General features: G+C 41.0%; 1 protein-coding gene across 2 annotated transcripts in view; it reads left to right on the top strand.

The window, feature by feature from the left end:
• Positions 1-15,362, top strand: part of MPP7 (MAGUK p55 scaffold protein 7) — a 214,676-nt gene that overhangs the window by 52,390 nt on the left and 146,924 nt on the right. For both annotated transcript variants that reach the window (XM_080916754.1, XM_080916753.1), the window contains exon 2: positions 5,922-6,069. In XM_080916754.1, coding sequence (XP_080772880.1) covers positions 6,033-6,069 — 37 coding nt within the window. In that variant the 5' untranslated portion in view covers positions 5,922-6,032. The remainder of the gene's footprint in view (positions 1-5,921; positions 6,070-15,362) is intronic.

Below are 15,362 nucleotides of genomic sequence, written 5' to 3' on the forward strand. Positions count from 1 at the left end.
GGAACTCAGGGTGAAAGAAGAGAATCCCCAAAGTTGTCCTGGGGCTTCCACGTGTGTGCTGTAACATTCATGTATCTTACGTGCATAACACAGACACACTCAGATGCACACAAAGGTCATCACCATCTTTCTTCAGGCACTTGCAGTTCTGTGACTGGCCACCAGATGTCAGTAGTTCTACAGAAGCACTGAATGTAGTCAGGGTGGAAGAGAACATTTTGAGCACGTAGACCTTCGTGTAGTTCACTGTTTCCACGTGATCAATGCCAGGAAAACCTGATCCAGTGTGATATATGGGAGCAAGGTACAACTGGAATAGTGAAATTTCAAAAATAAGCCCTTTTAAAGGAGAGCTGTAACGGTCCTGTTGGGTATTGTAAATGCCTCAGGTGCATTTGATACTGCGGTTACGTTCCTGGCGTCCTGCTCTCTCCCTTTTTTATGGAAAGATGGATTGAACTTCAATTTAAGACTATCCAGTAATCCCTCTCAGGACGTACTGTAACAGCTGGTATTTTTGTGTTGTAGTAAATCGGTTCCATACAACAGTCACCAATAATTACAGCTATGTTCTGACAAATTCCAAAGTATTTTCAATCAAGCTGGCTAAGGAAAATCACATTATTACACAAAAATTTAACCCAATTTGAAAGTTAAATCCAGCAATACTACTTTATTCCACAAAATGCTGGGTATTTTTTTAGTTAGGATTCCATCAAACTATTAAAAAAAAAAATTGTTCACTTAGACTATTGTAGGAGGATAATTATGTTGTATAATATATTCTTAGAAGATTATTTATTTTTGATGAACACACAGCCGGGGACAAATTTAACCTTGATGATTCATCCTGAAATAAAAATGAAAAATGCTAATTCCTTTTTTTAAAATTATTGAATATTTCATTTATTTACATTTCAAATGATACCCGCTTTCCCAGTTTCCCCTCTGAAATCCCCCTCTCCATCCTCTCTCCCTGCTTCTGTGAGGGTGCTCCCCCACCCACCCACCTACATGCTCTCTCCTGCCTCACCGCCCTGGCATCAAACCTTCCCAGGACCAAGGGCTACTCTCATTGATGTCCAACAAGGCCATCCTCTGCTACATATGCGGCTGGAGCCCTGGGTACTCTTTGGTTGGGGGTTTAGTCCTTAGGAGCTCTGTGGGGTCTGGTTGGTTGTTATTCCTATGGGTTGCAAACCCTTCAGCTCCTCCAGTCCTTTCTCTAACTCCTCCATTGGGGACCCTGTGCTCAGTCCAATGGTTGGCTGTGAGCATCCGCATCTGTATTTGTCAGGCTCTGGCAGAGCCTCTCAGGAGACAGCTATACCAGGCTGCTGTCAGCATGCACTTCTTGGCATCTGTAATAGTGTCTGGGTTTGTTTTCTGTATATGGGATGGATCCCCAGGTGGGGCAGTCTCTGGATGGCTCTGCTCCACACTTTGTCTCCATATTTTCACCCTTGAGTATTTTACCCCTTCCGAGAAGGACGGAAGCACCCATACTCTGGTCTTCATCTTCTCTAGCTTCATGTGGTCTGAACCGTGTCTTGGGAAATCAGAGTTTTTGAGCTAATATCCACTTATCAGTGAGTGCCTGCCATGTGTGCGCTTTTGTGACTGGGTTACCTCACTTATTTTCTAGTTCCATCCATTTGCCTAGGAATTTCATGAAGTCATTGTTTCTAATAGCTGAGCAGTACTCCATTGTGTAAATGTACCACACTTTCTGTATCCATTCCTCTGGTGAAGGACATCTGGGTTCTTTCCAGCTTTTGGATATTATAAATATGGCTGCTATGAACTTAGTAGAGTATGTGTCCTTGTTGTATGTTGGAGCATCTTTTGTGTATATGCCAAGGGATGATATAGCTGGGTCCTCAGGTAGTACTATGTCCAATTTTCTGAGGAACCGCGAGACTGATTTTTACAGTGGATGTACCAGCTTGTAATCCCACCAACAACAGAGGAGTGTTCCTCTTTCTCCACATCCTCACCAGCATCTGCTCTCACCTGAGTTTTTGATCTTAGCTATTTTGACTGGTGTGAGGTAGAATCTCAGGGTTGTTTTGATTTGCATTTCCCTGATGACTAAGGATGCCGAACATTTATTTATGCGCTTCTCAGCCATTTGAGATTCCTCAGTTGAGAATTCTTTGTTCAGCTCTGTACCCCATTTTTAATAGGGTTAATTGGTTCTCTGGAGCCTAACTTCTTGAATTCTTTGTATATGTTGGATTCTAAATATCTTTTCCCAATCTGTTGGTTGCCATTTTGCCTGTCTTTGTCATACATTTCCTGTATGCAGCAAAATGCTGGGCTCTGTTTGTGTACCCAGTCTGTTAGTCTGTCTTTTTACTGGAGAATTGAGTATGGATGTTAAGAGATATTAAGGAAAAGTGATTATTGCTTCCTGTTATTTTTGTTGTTAGAGGTAAATTTATGTTTGTGTGGGTATCTTCCTTTGGGTTTATTGAAAGAAGATTACTTTCTTGCTTTTTCTAGGGTGTAGTTTTTCTCCTTGTATTGGAGTTTTCCATCTATTATCCTTTGTAGGGCTGGATTTGTGGAGAGATACTGTATAAATTTGGTTTTGTTTTGGAATATCTTGGTTTCTCAGTCTATGTTAATTGAGAGTTTTTCTGGATATAGTAGCCTGGGCTGGCATTTTTGTTCTCTTAGTGTCTGTATGATGTCTGTCCAGGATCTTCTGGCTTTTAGAGTCTCTGGTGAGAAGTCTGGGATAATTCTGATAGGTCTGCCTTTATATGTTACTTGACCTTTTTTCCTTACTGCTTTTAATATTCTTTGTTTTGTGTATTTGGTGTTTTGACTATTATGTGTCAGAAGAATTTTCTTTTTTCTGGTCCAATCTATTTGGAGTTCTGTAGGCTTCTTGTATGTTTATGGTCATCTCTTTCTTTAGGTTAGGGAAGTTTTCTTCTATAATTGTGTTGAAGATATTTCCCGGCCCTTTAAGTTGGGAATCTTTGCTCTTTTCTATACCTACTATCCTGAGGTTTGGCTTATTGTGCCCTATATTTCCTGGATGTTTTGGGTTAGGAGCTTTTTGCATTTTGCATTTTCTTTGACTGTTGTGTCAGTGTTTTCCTTGGCATCTTCTGCACCTGAGATTCTCTCTTCTGTTCTGTCTTTTATTCTGTTGGTGATGCTTGTGTCTATGACTCCTGATCTCTTTCCTAGATTTCTTATCTCCGGGGTTGTCTCCTTTGTGATTTCTTTAGTGTTTCTATTTCTATTTTTAGATCCTTTATGGTTTTGTTCAACTTCTTTACCTGTTTGGTTGTGTTTTTCTTTAATTCATTAAGTGATTTTTGTGTTTCCTCTTTACGGGCTTTACCTGTTTACCTGTGTTCTCTCTCATTTCTTTAAGGGATTTCTTTATGTCCTTCTTAAAGTCCTCCATCATCATCATCATCATCATAAGATGCGCTTCTAAATCAGAATCTTGCTTTGTAGGTGTGTTGTGATATCCAGGACTTGCTGTAGTAGAAGAACTGGGTTCTGATGATGCCAAGTAGCCTTGATTTTTATTTCTTAGGTTCTTGTGCTTGACTCTCAATGGTTATCTCTGGTGTCAGTTGGTCTCGCTGTCTCTGACTGGAGCCTGTTCCTCCTATGAGCCTGGGAGTCTGTGATCTTGGGTGTGTCAGCAGCCTGTGATCTTGGGTGTGTCAGCACTCCTGGGCAGTATACAACTCTCAAAGGGCATGATTTGGGCCCAGAGAGCTGTACCACTGGGTTAACTCTGGAGCTCAGATGGAGACCAGAAGCATCTCAGCTGCTCTGGTTTCCTTTCATGTGTGGTGGTAACACTAGCTTAAAAATTGTTTTGAAGGGGGATATCAGTTTTTTTTTTGTCAATATTTCTTCAATGAGGACTATCCCATATTTTATTAAATTTTACTTTTTTAAAAATAAAAGTATAAATTGGGTTATGTGACACATGTAGTTCATAAATGTGAAATACTCTTGAGTTCTTTAGGTGGTGGAAAAGTGGGTTAGCATAAAGTGTATGTGTTTCTGTCTTTGTAGTGACTCCCACACAAAATCTGACTTCTTGTGGCTGAAAGAGCTAAGTTATATGTATACAGACGAGTGAGAAACACCCCATCTGCTTACATCATAAAAAGGTGTCACCCAAACGGCAGACGTGTGTGTGTGTGTGTGTGTGTGTGTGTGTGTGTGTGAATCCACTTCATACATTTTCAATGGTTTTCTTCCTTTTTCTGTTATAAAAATAGTCAGTTAACAATGTATTCTTTAGATTATCCGTGGTCTTTCTGGAGTTCTATTTGCTTTGAATTACTTCATCTGTCCCCTTGAATATTTTTACGAACTTAAATCTTAATCCAGATTAGAATAATTTATGAGGCCAAAGCAGTTTTCCGTGTAAGATCTTTGGAGAAATGGCAGTGGTTAGGCTGAGCATGAGTGAAGCCTGGCTCTCCCTCTCCTTTTCATTTTTCATTTTCAGCTCAGTGAGTTAGATTTTTGCTTGGAATTTTTAAATAACCGCCGTCCTATTTTTAATTAGTGCTTTTTCTCCGTGCGGGTGTGTAGTGTGAGCGGACTGTGTTTGCCTTTGTGCTGATGGGAAGCAGATGGGAAAACATCACAGCAGGTAGGAAAGTCCAAGAAAGTCTCCTTGGTGGGGGATTTTTTTTTTTTTTTAAATATCAGTTTTCACTTTGACAATTAAAATGCTAATTTAGCAGGCTTTACTGGAATTTTACAGCTGTATTTTTCTCAAGTCAAAGCTGGCTAGCTCATTCGTCCTTATTCTGTAATATGAATCAGCAATTTGGAGTCTTTAGGAACTGGAGTGAATCCTTTTCCAGTGTGTACAGTGTCTGTTTTTCTTGTTGTCTTTAATGTATGTTAAAATATGCTTTCAAGTACTTGAGTTTGCTGTATGACAAATTGGGGGAAAATGTACTAAAATGCTTCGTATAGTTAAGAGTTCTGCAAAAAAAAAAAAAAAAAAAAATGTAAATGATGTGTATTTTCCGTTGTTAGTCTGCAGCGATCCAAATTTAAAACACATGGCAGCTCCTTCCCAGGCGCTAGGCTGGGTGGATTGTAATCTCCCTGCTTTCTTTTATGTTGTAACGTTATAATTGCATTGCCCGAATTAAAGATATAAACTACCGCCCAGCCAGTTCTGTGCTTGCTGACTCTGCAAGGCCTTGCTGTGTCTCACATAGTCCATCGTCACGCATGTCTGAGTGACCGTCTTCATTCGCATGCAAGGAAGTTAAGCCTTAATCAGATCACATAAGTTACCCAAGATCACAGAGCTGGCAGGATCGCAGCTTTCCCAGGCTATCTCCTTCCCTCTTACAGTGAGATAACCTCAGGCTAGTCCTGGAAAACACACGGTTTTCCAGGGTGTAGCCGAGCTGAATTTTTACTAAAGGAAGGTCTAGCTTGGGTTGCTAGCACTTCTGTGACTTGTATCCATGCCCTGCTTCTAGCTGAGTAATTTTGTCAAGGATGTGCCCAGCCTGGGGTAGAGAACTTTGCTGCTGTTGTGCTGGGATAAACTTTATGGGAGCTACAGTTGCAGCTTGCCAGTGACTCGATGGTCCCTGCTAGACATTGGGAAATATAGCTAGGATCCGGCAAGAGGGGGAGGAAATGTCTGTACGGGGCACCTGATCGGCAGCTCCCAGCACATGTCACATGCAGGGCACTTACGTTTTCAGTCAGAAATGATACCAAGATCAGAAACTCCCCTGCTAAATGTCAGCCTGTCACTGCAGAAAAAGAAAAATTCTTCAGAAGAATTATGATTGCTCTGCTAAATATGAATTTTAAATTGGTTATAGGGTGTTTGATTTAGTGATACTTGTTTTTTTATATACATATAAATGTTTAAATGTTTCTTTTTCTCCTAGGAAGGACTTGTAGGACCACTGTGGGGTGAAGCTTGGCTGCAGTCCGCTAGAGTCCCTGGTGCCTCCTGAGACAGCAGGGTGGAGGGCGGCCACACACCCGCGGCCTGCACCATGCCAGCGCTGGCTACAGGATCGGCTTGCGACACAGGTGAGACCCCAAGGGGATGCTTTTCCCTATATTCTTACACCAGTGTTATTCCCGGTGACTGTGACATTTTGGGTACAGATAAACCACATCTGTCTTTCTGTCTCAATAAGCGCTGAAGCAGACGGAAGTGACTGTGGGTATTCAGGTGGCTTCCTGCTCCGGGTGGTAGCGGCGATTCGCGCCCATGCCTTTGTTTTGCGTTTGGAACAACGGTGCTCATTTAATTGTTTAAAACGATGTATTTGAGGACACCCCGTGTTCTGGTGAATGCCACTGTCACCAGGAATAGGAAAAATCTGGAATCCCCTATACACCATTTAGGATTTGTAAAGTGAGTAAGTAATAATCAAACCATCTCTGGTATATTTCAGAGGGTTCTCCCCACCCCACCGGGTCGAATATTTCCGTTCATTCTGCTGGCCCTTAGGACTTCTTTCCTGCTTCCCCATACCTGGTCCTGTTCCCCCTTCCCTTCTCCTCTCCCATGTACGACCCTCCCCCTTCTTCTGTCTCCCATGATTGTTTTCTTCACCCTCCCAAATGGGGTTGAAGCATCCTCAGTTGGGCCCTTCTGCTTGTTAACCTTCTTGACTTCTGTAGATTGTATCCTAGGAATTCTGTACTTTTTTAAAAGCTAATATCCACTTTTTGGGGGCTTAATATCACTTAGTGAATACATAACATGTATACCCTTTTGGGTCTGAGTTACTTCACTGAGAATATTTTCTAGTTCCACTGATTTGCCTGCAAAACTCATGATGTCCTCGTTCTTAATGGCTGAATAGTATTCCATTGTAAATGAACCACATTTTATTTATTTATTTATTTTTATTCATTCTTCCATTGTGGGACAACTGGGTTGTTTCCACCTTCTGGCTATCACAGATAAGGCTGCTATGAACATAGTGGAGCATGTGCCCCCGTGGTATGGTGGGACATCTTTTGGGTATATGCCCATAAATGGTGTAGCTGAGTCTTCAGGTAGATCTGTTTCCGGTTTTTTGAGGAACCTCTGGATTGATTTCCAGAACAGCCGAAACAGTCTGCAATCCCACCAGCAATGGAGGAGTGTTCCTCTTTCTCCTTTTACATCCTTGCCAACATCTGCTGTCACCTGAGTTTTTGATCTTAGCCATTTTGATTGGTGTGAAGTGGAATCTCTGTGTCATTTTGACTTGTATTTCCCTGATGAATAAGGATTTTGAACATTTCTTTAAGTGCTTCTCAGTCTTTTGAGATTCCTCTGTTGTGAATTCTCTATTTAGGTCTATGCACCATTTTTTGATTGGGTTGTTTAGTTTTTTTTGGAGGTTAGCTTCTTGATTTCTTTATGTATTTTGGATATTAGCTCTCTATCGGATATAGAGTTAGTGAAGATTTTTTTTCCCAATCTGTAGATTGATGATTTGTCCTATTGATTATGTCTTTTGTCTTAGGGAAGCTTTTCAGCTTCATGTGGCCCCATTTATCAATTCTTGATCTTAGGGCCTGAGCCATTGGAGTTCTGGGAAAATTTCTCAACATGTCAATGAGTTTGAGGATCTTCCCCACTTTCCCTTCTATTAGATGCAGTGTATCTGGCTTTATGTTGAGGTCCTTGATCCACTTGGACTTGAGCTTTGTGTAAGGTGATAAATATGGATCTATTTTCATTTTTCTGTATACTGACGGACAGTTAGATTGGCACCATTTATTGAAGACACTTTCTTTTTTTCCATTGTATATTTTTTGTTTCTTTGTCAAGGGTCTAGTAGCTGTAAGTGTGTGGTTTTATTTCTGGTTCTTTAATTACTCCATTGATCAACCTGTCTGTCTGTATCAATACCATGCTGTTTTTATCACCGTTGCTCTGTAATACAACTTGAGGTCTGGGATGATGATTACACAAATGTTCTTTTATTGTTAAGAATTGTTTTCATTATCCTGTTTTTTGTTTTTTTTTTGTTGTTGTTGTTTTTTAATTTCAGATACATTTGAGAATTGCTCTTTCTGTCTCTGGAAAGAATTGAGTTGGAATTTTTATTGTGTCCTGGATTTCCTGATATTTTGAATTAGGAATTTGTTATGTTTTGTATTTTCTATGACCATTTTGTCAATGTCTTCTAAGGTGTCTTCTACACCTGAGATTCTCGCTTCTGTCTCGTGTATTCTGTTGTTGATGCGTACAGAGAGAAACATCTGTCTGCTCCCATGTTGCCTCCTTTAGGATCTCCTGCTTTCTCTTCCTCCTCTCTCCTTCCTAGACTTTTCTCTGCCTACCTTTCCTTCTCATTCATTGATAGGCCGGACATGCCTTGTTGTCTAATGACATCATCCTACACCTTGGTGACACTTAGGCTCTTGGGTTGATGCTTTCTCAGACTTGTGATTATAGGAAAGGTGCTTTCTATCTGCGTGGCTGAGACTACTGATGCTGCCAGTCACCTGGCTCCCAGTTTTTCCACTATCAACTGCCTCTCCTTCTCTTCTTTCCATAATATATATATTTTATGTATTTATGTAAGTATATAGTAAACTATATATAAAATATGATATAAATATATTATAAATATATGAATATATTTAGGTGTATATATAATTATATAGTAATAATACACATTATATGTACAATAAATTATTGAAAGTAATACATATTATATTTTATATGTATACAAATATACATGCACACATAAACGTACAATATGAATGTATACATATATATAAATATACAATATACATATACAATGAAATATACAAATATATGTAAATATATAAAAATTTTGTATGTTTGTATATGCATATATGCACATGTATATATACACATGTAAATATACATATAGTATATTTTAATTCATATATAAATATATGTGTATGTGCTATATACTATAAACATGTATGTATATACTAATACTATAAACATTTATATAGAATATGCTATATGTAATATCTATAGTATCTGTATATTATTTCCTTGGGTGTCTCTATGAGGAGATCACATTGATGGCAGGCACAGTCTCTTTCCTCTCCATTGACTCAGTTGTTCACGGTTGCTGTTAACTGGTGGCTCTTTGGCTTATGTTTACGGTTATCATCCAGCACTGTCTCAGGGCCACCCCAGCCTGTCCAGCTCTGACCGTTGGAAGTTCTGCCAGTCCCTTTGCACACCACCACTGCTGGGCCGGCTGATTCCCTACTTCCATAGCCCGGCACCAGCTCAGCTTGCGTATTTCCTGCTGATCCTCACGTAACCATTTCTCCAAGGAGCCTGGCTTCTCTTGGGAGGAGACTAGGATTGGAGACGGAGACGTACGAGCATTTTGCTCATTGAGTGACTTTAGACCCTCTCAGCTCACAAAGCAGGGACACCTCGAATGTACTTATCCATGTGCAAATATCCACAAGGCCGTCTGAATCTTTCTGTGTAGGTCAGATGAGTGGCAGCCAACATTCATTGTTCCCACTTGTCGCTATTAGTGAGGTAACTGTACACTCTGTCCTTTGCATGTCTGCAAACTCCTTCCTCAGGACTGAGGTCCCAGCTCTCTCCTGCTTACTCATCCGACATTTTAGGTGGACGGCAGGGTTACAATTGTTGAGCCACGGGATCCGCCTCTCTTCGGCTAAAGTTCATGTGACTGTTTGTATTCCTGTCATGGAGCATGCTTTAAAAAATTCTTACAGATTCAAGCCTTTGCTGTTAGTTTTAATTTTGTAATTTCATTAAATATTATTTATATAAACATATAATGTAAAATATATTTGGACAGAAATGAATGTAACACTTTTATAAGTACAGTTTTAAAAGTGCCTTTAACACCAACCTCCCTGTGACTGCCACCTACAGTAGGAAATTAGACACCTTGAAAACACTCTTAGCTGGACCCCCTGAGAGACTATCGATCTGCTGAAAATTCCTGCTGCACTGAGTTGTTTGTGGTTTGCTCAGGAGCCCTTGGCGGTGTGGTGGAATTCTGCCAGCTCTCGGAACTTTCCAAGAAGAGTTGAACCATATTTATTTCTATAGGCTGAAAGTTGATTATTATACTGAGAAAAAAATTATAGAATAAACTATGAATATCAAAGAAGTAGGTATAAGTAATAAGACTTTGAAAATAAAGTGTGAAGTTTTTCAAAATAAGGAGTGGGAGAGTCTAATCGTGTTAGCTAACTACTAGACACATCTTTGTAATGTTTTCTCTTCTATAATTGATTTTGACTATTTTTGTCTACGTATGGTATGTGTGTGTGTGTGTGTGTGTATGTGTGTGTATGTGTGTGTGTATGTGTGTGTATATGTGTGTGTGTGTGTGTATGTGTGTGTGTATGTGTGTGTATGTGTGTGTATATGTGTGTGTGAGTGTGTGTGTATATGGGTGTGTGTATGTGTGAGTGTGTATGTGTGTGTGTCTGTGTGTGTGTCTGTGTGCATGTGTGTGTGTGTGTATGTGTGTGTATGTGTGTGTGTGTGTGAGTGTGTGCGTATATGGGTGTGTGTATGTGTGAGTGTGTATGTGTGTGTGTCTGTGTGTGTGTCTGTGTGCATGTGTGTGTGTGTGTGTGTGTGCACAGTGGCCAGATGATAACCTGGAGTGTCCGTCCTCACGGACTGCCTTGTTTGAGGCAGGGTCTCTTGACCACTGCCAATCCCCTCATGGTTCTGGCGATTCCCCTGTCTTTCTGTCCATCTCCTGTTAAGGGCACTGTGGATTTACAGAGGCTTTTGCTATTGTATCTGGCTATTTTACATGGGTTATGGGGATTCAAACTCATGTCTTCCGGCGTATGTGGAAAGCTTTATTTGCCCTAAACCATCTCTTGTGCCCTGGCTGTCTGCTTTCTGATCTCCTTTTTACGTAGTCTCATTTTTAAGATAGATTTTTTTGTGTGTCTCTCTGTGTGTGTCTGTGTGTCTCTGTGTGTGTGTGCTGTGCACTTGCATGTGCCATGTAGTAGATCTCCTGAAACTGGGGCAAGAGTTGGTTGTGAGCAGCGTGATGTGGGCGCTGCAAACTGAGCATGAATCCCCCGGCAGAGCGATAACTGCCCTCAGCTGTGGGGCCATCTCCTCAGCCTTTCTTCCTTTATGTATTTCTTATGAAAAGAGAAAAGACAAAGCAACCCTTCTATTATTGCTAAACACCTTTTTAAAAAAGCTACTGATAGTTTAAGTGCAGACCACACTCACCTTTCCACAGAAATTCTAGCAAGTTCTGCTTTCCATGTTACTCAGTATCAAGAAGACTATCAGTGGTACATTGTTTCCTCACAGCTGTACTGTCTTCCTCATGAAAGGAGACAGCCAAAGATCTAAAGAGGACAGACTGCTCAGCACAGTTTTACAGCTCTGGGTGCCGTGTGTGTGCTGTGTGCTGGGGACGTGTTCTGGTACGTGCTCTGGATCTGCACGTTGTGAGGACGGAGGCCAGCGTGGCTCCTCAGTCATCCCTGCCCTGCTTTTCCTAACAATAAGTTAAACATAGACCACACTCAGGAACTCTGTGGCTGAGCCCACCGCGTAATTACATTCCCGCTCAGCCCAAATTAAATTTCTCTTCAATGGCAACTCATCCCTAATTAGATTCTCTCAAATACCACCATCCATTATGTATTCCTCCATGGCTTGCCTTTTCTACGTGCTCTGCCCTCCTTCACGCTCTGCCCCAGGGCCACCAGTTTCCACGCCGTTAAACACACGTTCCTCCAGGCTCACGGTCTTTGTATTCTACTCATCAAATGTTTCCTTCAAAGCATGATTGTGAAGGGAGGAAGCTTTTCTCCTGTGTGTGCTTTAGAGTAGCATTTTGTATAAGGTTTGAGGAATGTTTCCAAGTTAGTTTTCTCCACAGTTCTCCTGTTGTCCCACTCAGCCTGGGAGGAACAGCTCTTTGTGTGTCTGGGATCTTCAGTGCAGTGTGAAAGATGGTGGGGGGGAGGGAGCACCCTGGCTTTGCTTCTGGATGTCAAGGGGATCAGTTCAACATTGCCCCTGTCTTGTTAGATCTGTTTCTTTCCCTGCGCAGTACCTCCTCTCCTCATTTTTTTTTTTAGGTGAACTTTCATTGAAATATTTTTCTTTGTTCTTCCTACCTATCTGTTTATTGCTGTCACCCGTGCTGTTAAGAATGCAGTGGCATTAACACTGTAGCCCACAGAGCCCAGATCAATGGGTCCAAAAGTTCTCTGAATAACAATTCCCAGTCTAGGTAGTATTGACAGTTTCCTGTCAGGTTGATGTCTCTCTCTCTCTCTTCAGGGTTGCCATGGCATTCAGTGAGCATCTCGGGGCAGAAGATACCCATTAGTCTGTCTGTTCAGAATGGACAATTACACTATGATCTTCAGACCTTCTTGCTCCTGGTGGTCTTGGCTGTGTCACCCGTCTTTAAAAAGGATTCATTTCAACAACTTTATTTCAAAGACCAAGTTAATCCTTTCTGCGTTGTCCATGTGTATTGTATGAATGTTGGACAGATTCAGGAAGCTGATCATGGGGGTCGAGACAGATGAGACACCAACTTAAAAATTAGGATTCCTCAGGAATCCAGCTTTGGCCTGTGCATGCAGACGTCGGAGTGAGCTCCGGTGTCACTCCTTACCCTGCGCACTGGCAAGGGGTCAGAGTTTGATAAGGAGGTGGCTGATGTGTGAAGTGAGCTGAACTTTGTCATCATCTGAGTTGAGGACCACGAGTTCTGAACATCCTTTCTTATGTTACAAAGATTTCCTTTTAATCCTAGTTTGAAAATGATGTACATGTATTTTTCCTGGCATTTAAAGAATTGTTAGCCTTCCATTTTATAAGGGTTTTGCTTATATATCTTAATGAACATATTAGTTTATAGAATTTTAATTAGTTTGAAAATGTTAAACCAGATTGCTTCTTAGGGGGAGACTCAAATTGTTCAGTTTGTTATTCTTTTTAATGTAGATTTGTTTTCTTATGTTTTGTTTCAAGGTTTGCATTCAGGAATAGGTTTAGTTTATAATTTTCTCACATTCTTTGTTGTTGAGTTTATTATTTATTCACTTCTTTCTTTCTTTTCTTCTTTCCTTTCTTTCTTTCTTTCTTTCTTTTTTTTTTTTTTTTTTTTTGAGACAGTGTCTCACTTTGTAACTCAAGCTGCCTGGAACTTGCTTTGAAGACAAACCAGGCTTAAAGGTTGTAATAGGAATATGGAAGCTTTTCATTTCTTCTTGGGTCAGTTTTAGTAATATATTTATGCTTTTAGGACTCAGCCATTTCATCAAAAATTTTAAACTTTTGTGGTTAAAATTGCTCATAATAACACTACTTTATGCCTGTATTATCTATGTTGGTGATTTTGATATAATATCTGTTTGATAGGATGTGTGTGTGTGTGTGTGTGTGTGTGCACAGTGTTTGTAAGTTGGTTCTTTTTCCGATCGTGGGTTCTGGTGATGGGAACTGTGGTAGTTACCCACTAAGCTTCATCAGAGGACAATGTTTGGAAGTTGGTTCTTCTCTCCTCTCCCATCATGGATTCCGGTAATGGGACTGTGATAGTTACCAACTAAGCCCCACTGTGTTCTCATTGCATTAAGTTGTTAGGTCATTTAGAATTATTTTAAATAGGTTATTTTAAATAAATAAATAAATAAATAAATAAATAAATAAATAAATAAATAAATAAGGCTTTTCCCATTTGGTTTTCTGTGACTAACTTTTGCTACTTTGTGGTTAGAAAGTAGAATTCACATGATTTTAATCCTTGGGAGGTTTTTGTTTCTTGGTTTGTTTGTTTAATTTTTATTTCATGTTCAGTTTCAGTGAGTATAGTAGATGCTTTTAGCAATAGGTGTAATGCTGAATGTTGTTGTGTTAGAAGGATGGCTTCTATCCCTTTTTCACCTCTGAGGTCTCACCCCTCGGACGCCGCTCTAGTGTGGAGCCGAGCACACAGACTCTGTTGGTCCCCAAGCTACACTCTCCATGAGATTCCCTTCACAGGCGGTTCACCCCACCCACCGTCTTACTTCTGTCCCAGGTGGATACGACTGCGCTGGTGTGTCTTTCTTCCACCGCCCAGCACAAACATGACTCCAAAGCCCGATAGCTTTTCATGGGTGTTTTATATATTAAATTCTCAATCTACAAACCCTCTAAACAATAAGATTATATCCAGTAGACAAAGATACAAACTGCCCTTCTATATGAGATTAAAGACCTATAGAAAACCTTAAAATATTCACATCTACCTATTGCCAATTAAGTCCACCTGGATATAGCTCATCCATTTTGATATTTACCCCAGTCTCTGCTCCTATTCCGTTTTCCTAGCCTTTTTCCTGCCTATCTCTCCACTGTCCAACCATGTATCACCTTAACATCAATGCACAGTATATTTCTGTCAGGCCAGGCTAACGCACAGCATACCTCAGAGACACTGTGGGATTGGTTGTAAAGTATGTCGTGACTTTTCTGTTTTCAATCTCACCTAATGTGACATAGTCACACACTGCTCCAAATCTCCTAAGGGCAGCTGCAATCATGCCAGCCACACATTGGGATGGTCAGTTTTCATTGTCAGAGTCAGCTTCATACAACCCAGAATCACCTTACATTCTTTCTTTTTAAAATCAATTTTAATTGATCATTCCATTTGTTTACATCTCAGATGATATCCCACTTCCCGGTTACTCCTCCACCAGTCCTCCATCCTGTCGCGCGCCCCACTTCCCGCCGGCAGGAAAAGGCGTGCAACAACAGGATTCTTCTGCGAACAACCTTTATTGTACAATACTCTGAGCAGGGGACTTCTCCTTGTGGGAGAGAAAAGCATTGCTTATATATGCCCAGGAGACTCGTGCTGCTACCTGATTGGTGCGCCCTCCAGTAACTCAATAGTATGCCCCGAGAGTGGGCTGTGACGTACATGGCGCATGCGCTCTAAGTCTCTTGGCTGGGCAACAGCTCTGTTTGCCAAGTTCTCGGCGGGAAGCCAGCGCCATGTTTGGGTGCGGCACCAACGGCTCCCTACATCTCCCCCTACTTTCTTAAATAAAACATGGCTGATCAACCATCAGGCTCTTGTTGGACCTTTAGGGTTCGAGACCATGATCAGCAATAATTTTGGGTAAGGCACCTTCCTGCATGCAATGGGAACGAGCCCTGCAGGGTGCAAAGGCTGCCTATGTGTACGACACCCATTCCTGGTGCAATGCCTCAAAGGCTCAGGGTGCAAGGGCTATCCAGACACAGACCCAACATTTTTTCTAAAACATACTAAGCCAAACAGAGAGAGAGGTGCCCATTTCGAGTGCAGCAAGAGCTTGTGCTATGACCACTTTGTCAC

The sequence above is a fragment of the Micromys minutus genome (assembly GCF_963924665.1).
Source record: "Micromys minutus genome assembly, chromosome: 5".
NCBI classification, from domain to species: domain Eukaryota; kingdom Metazoa; phylum Chordata; class Mammalia; order Rodentia; family Muridae; genus Micromys; species Micromys minutus.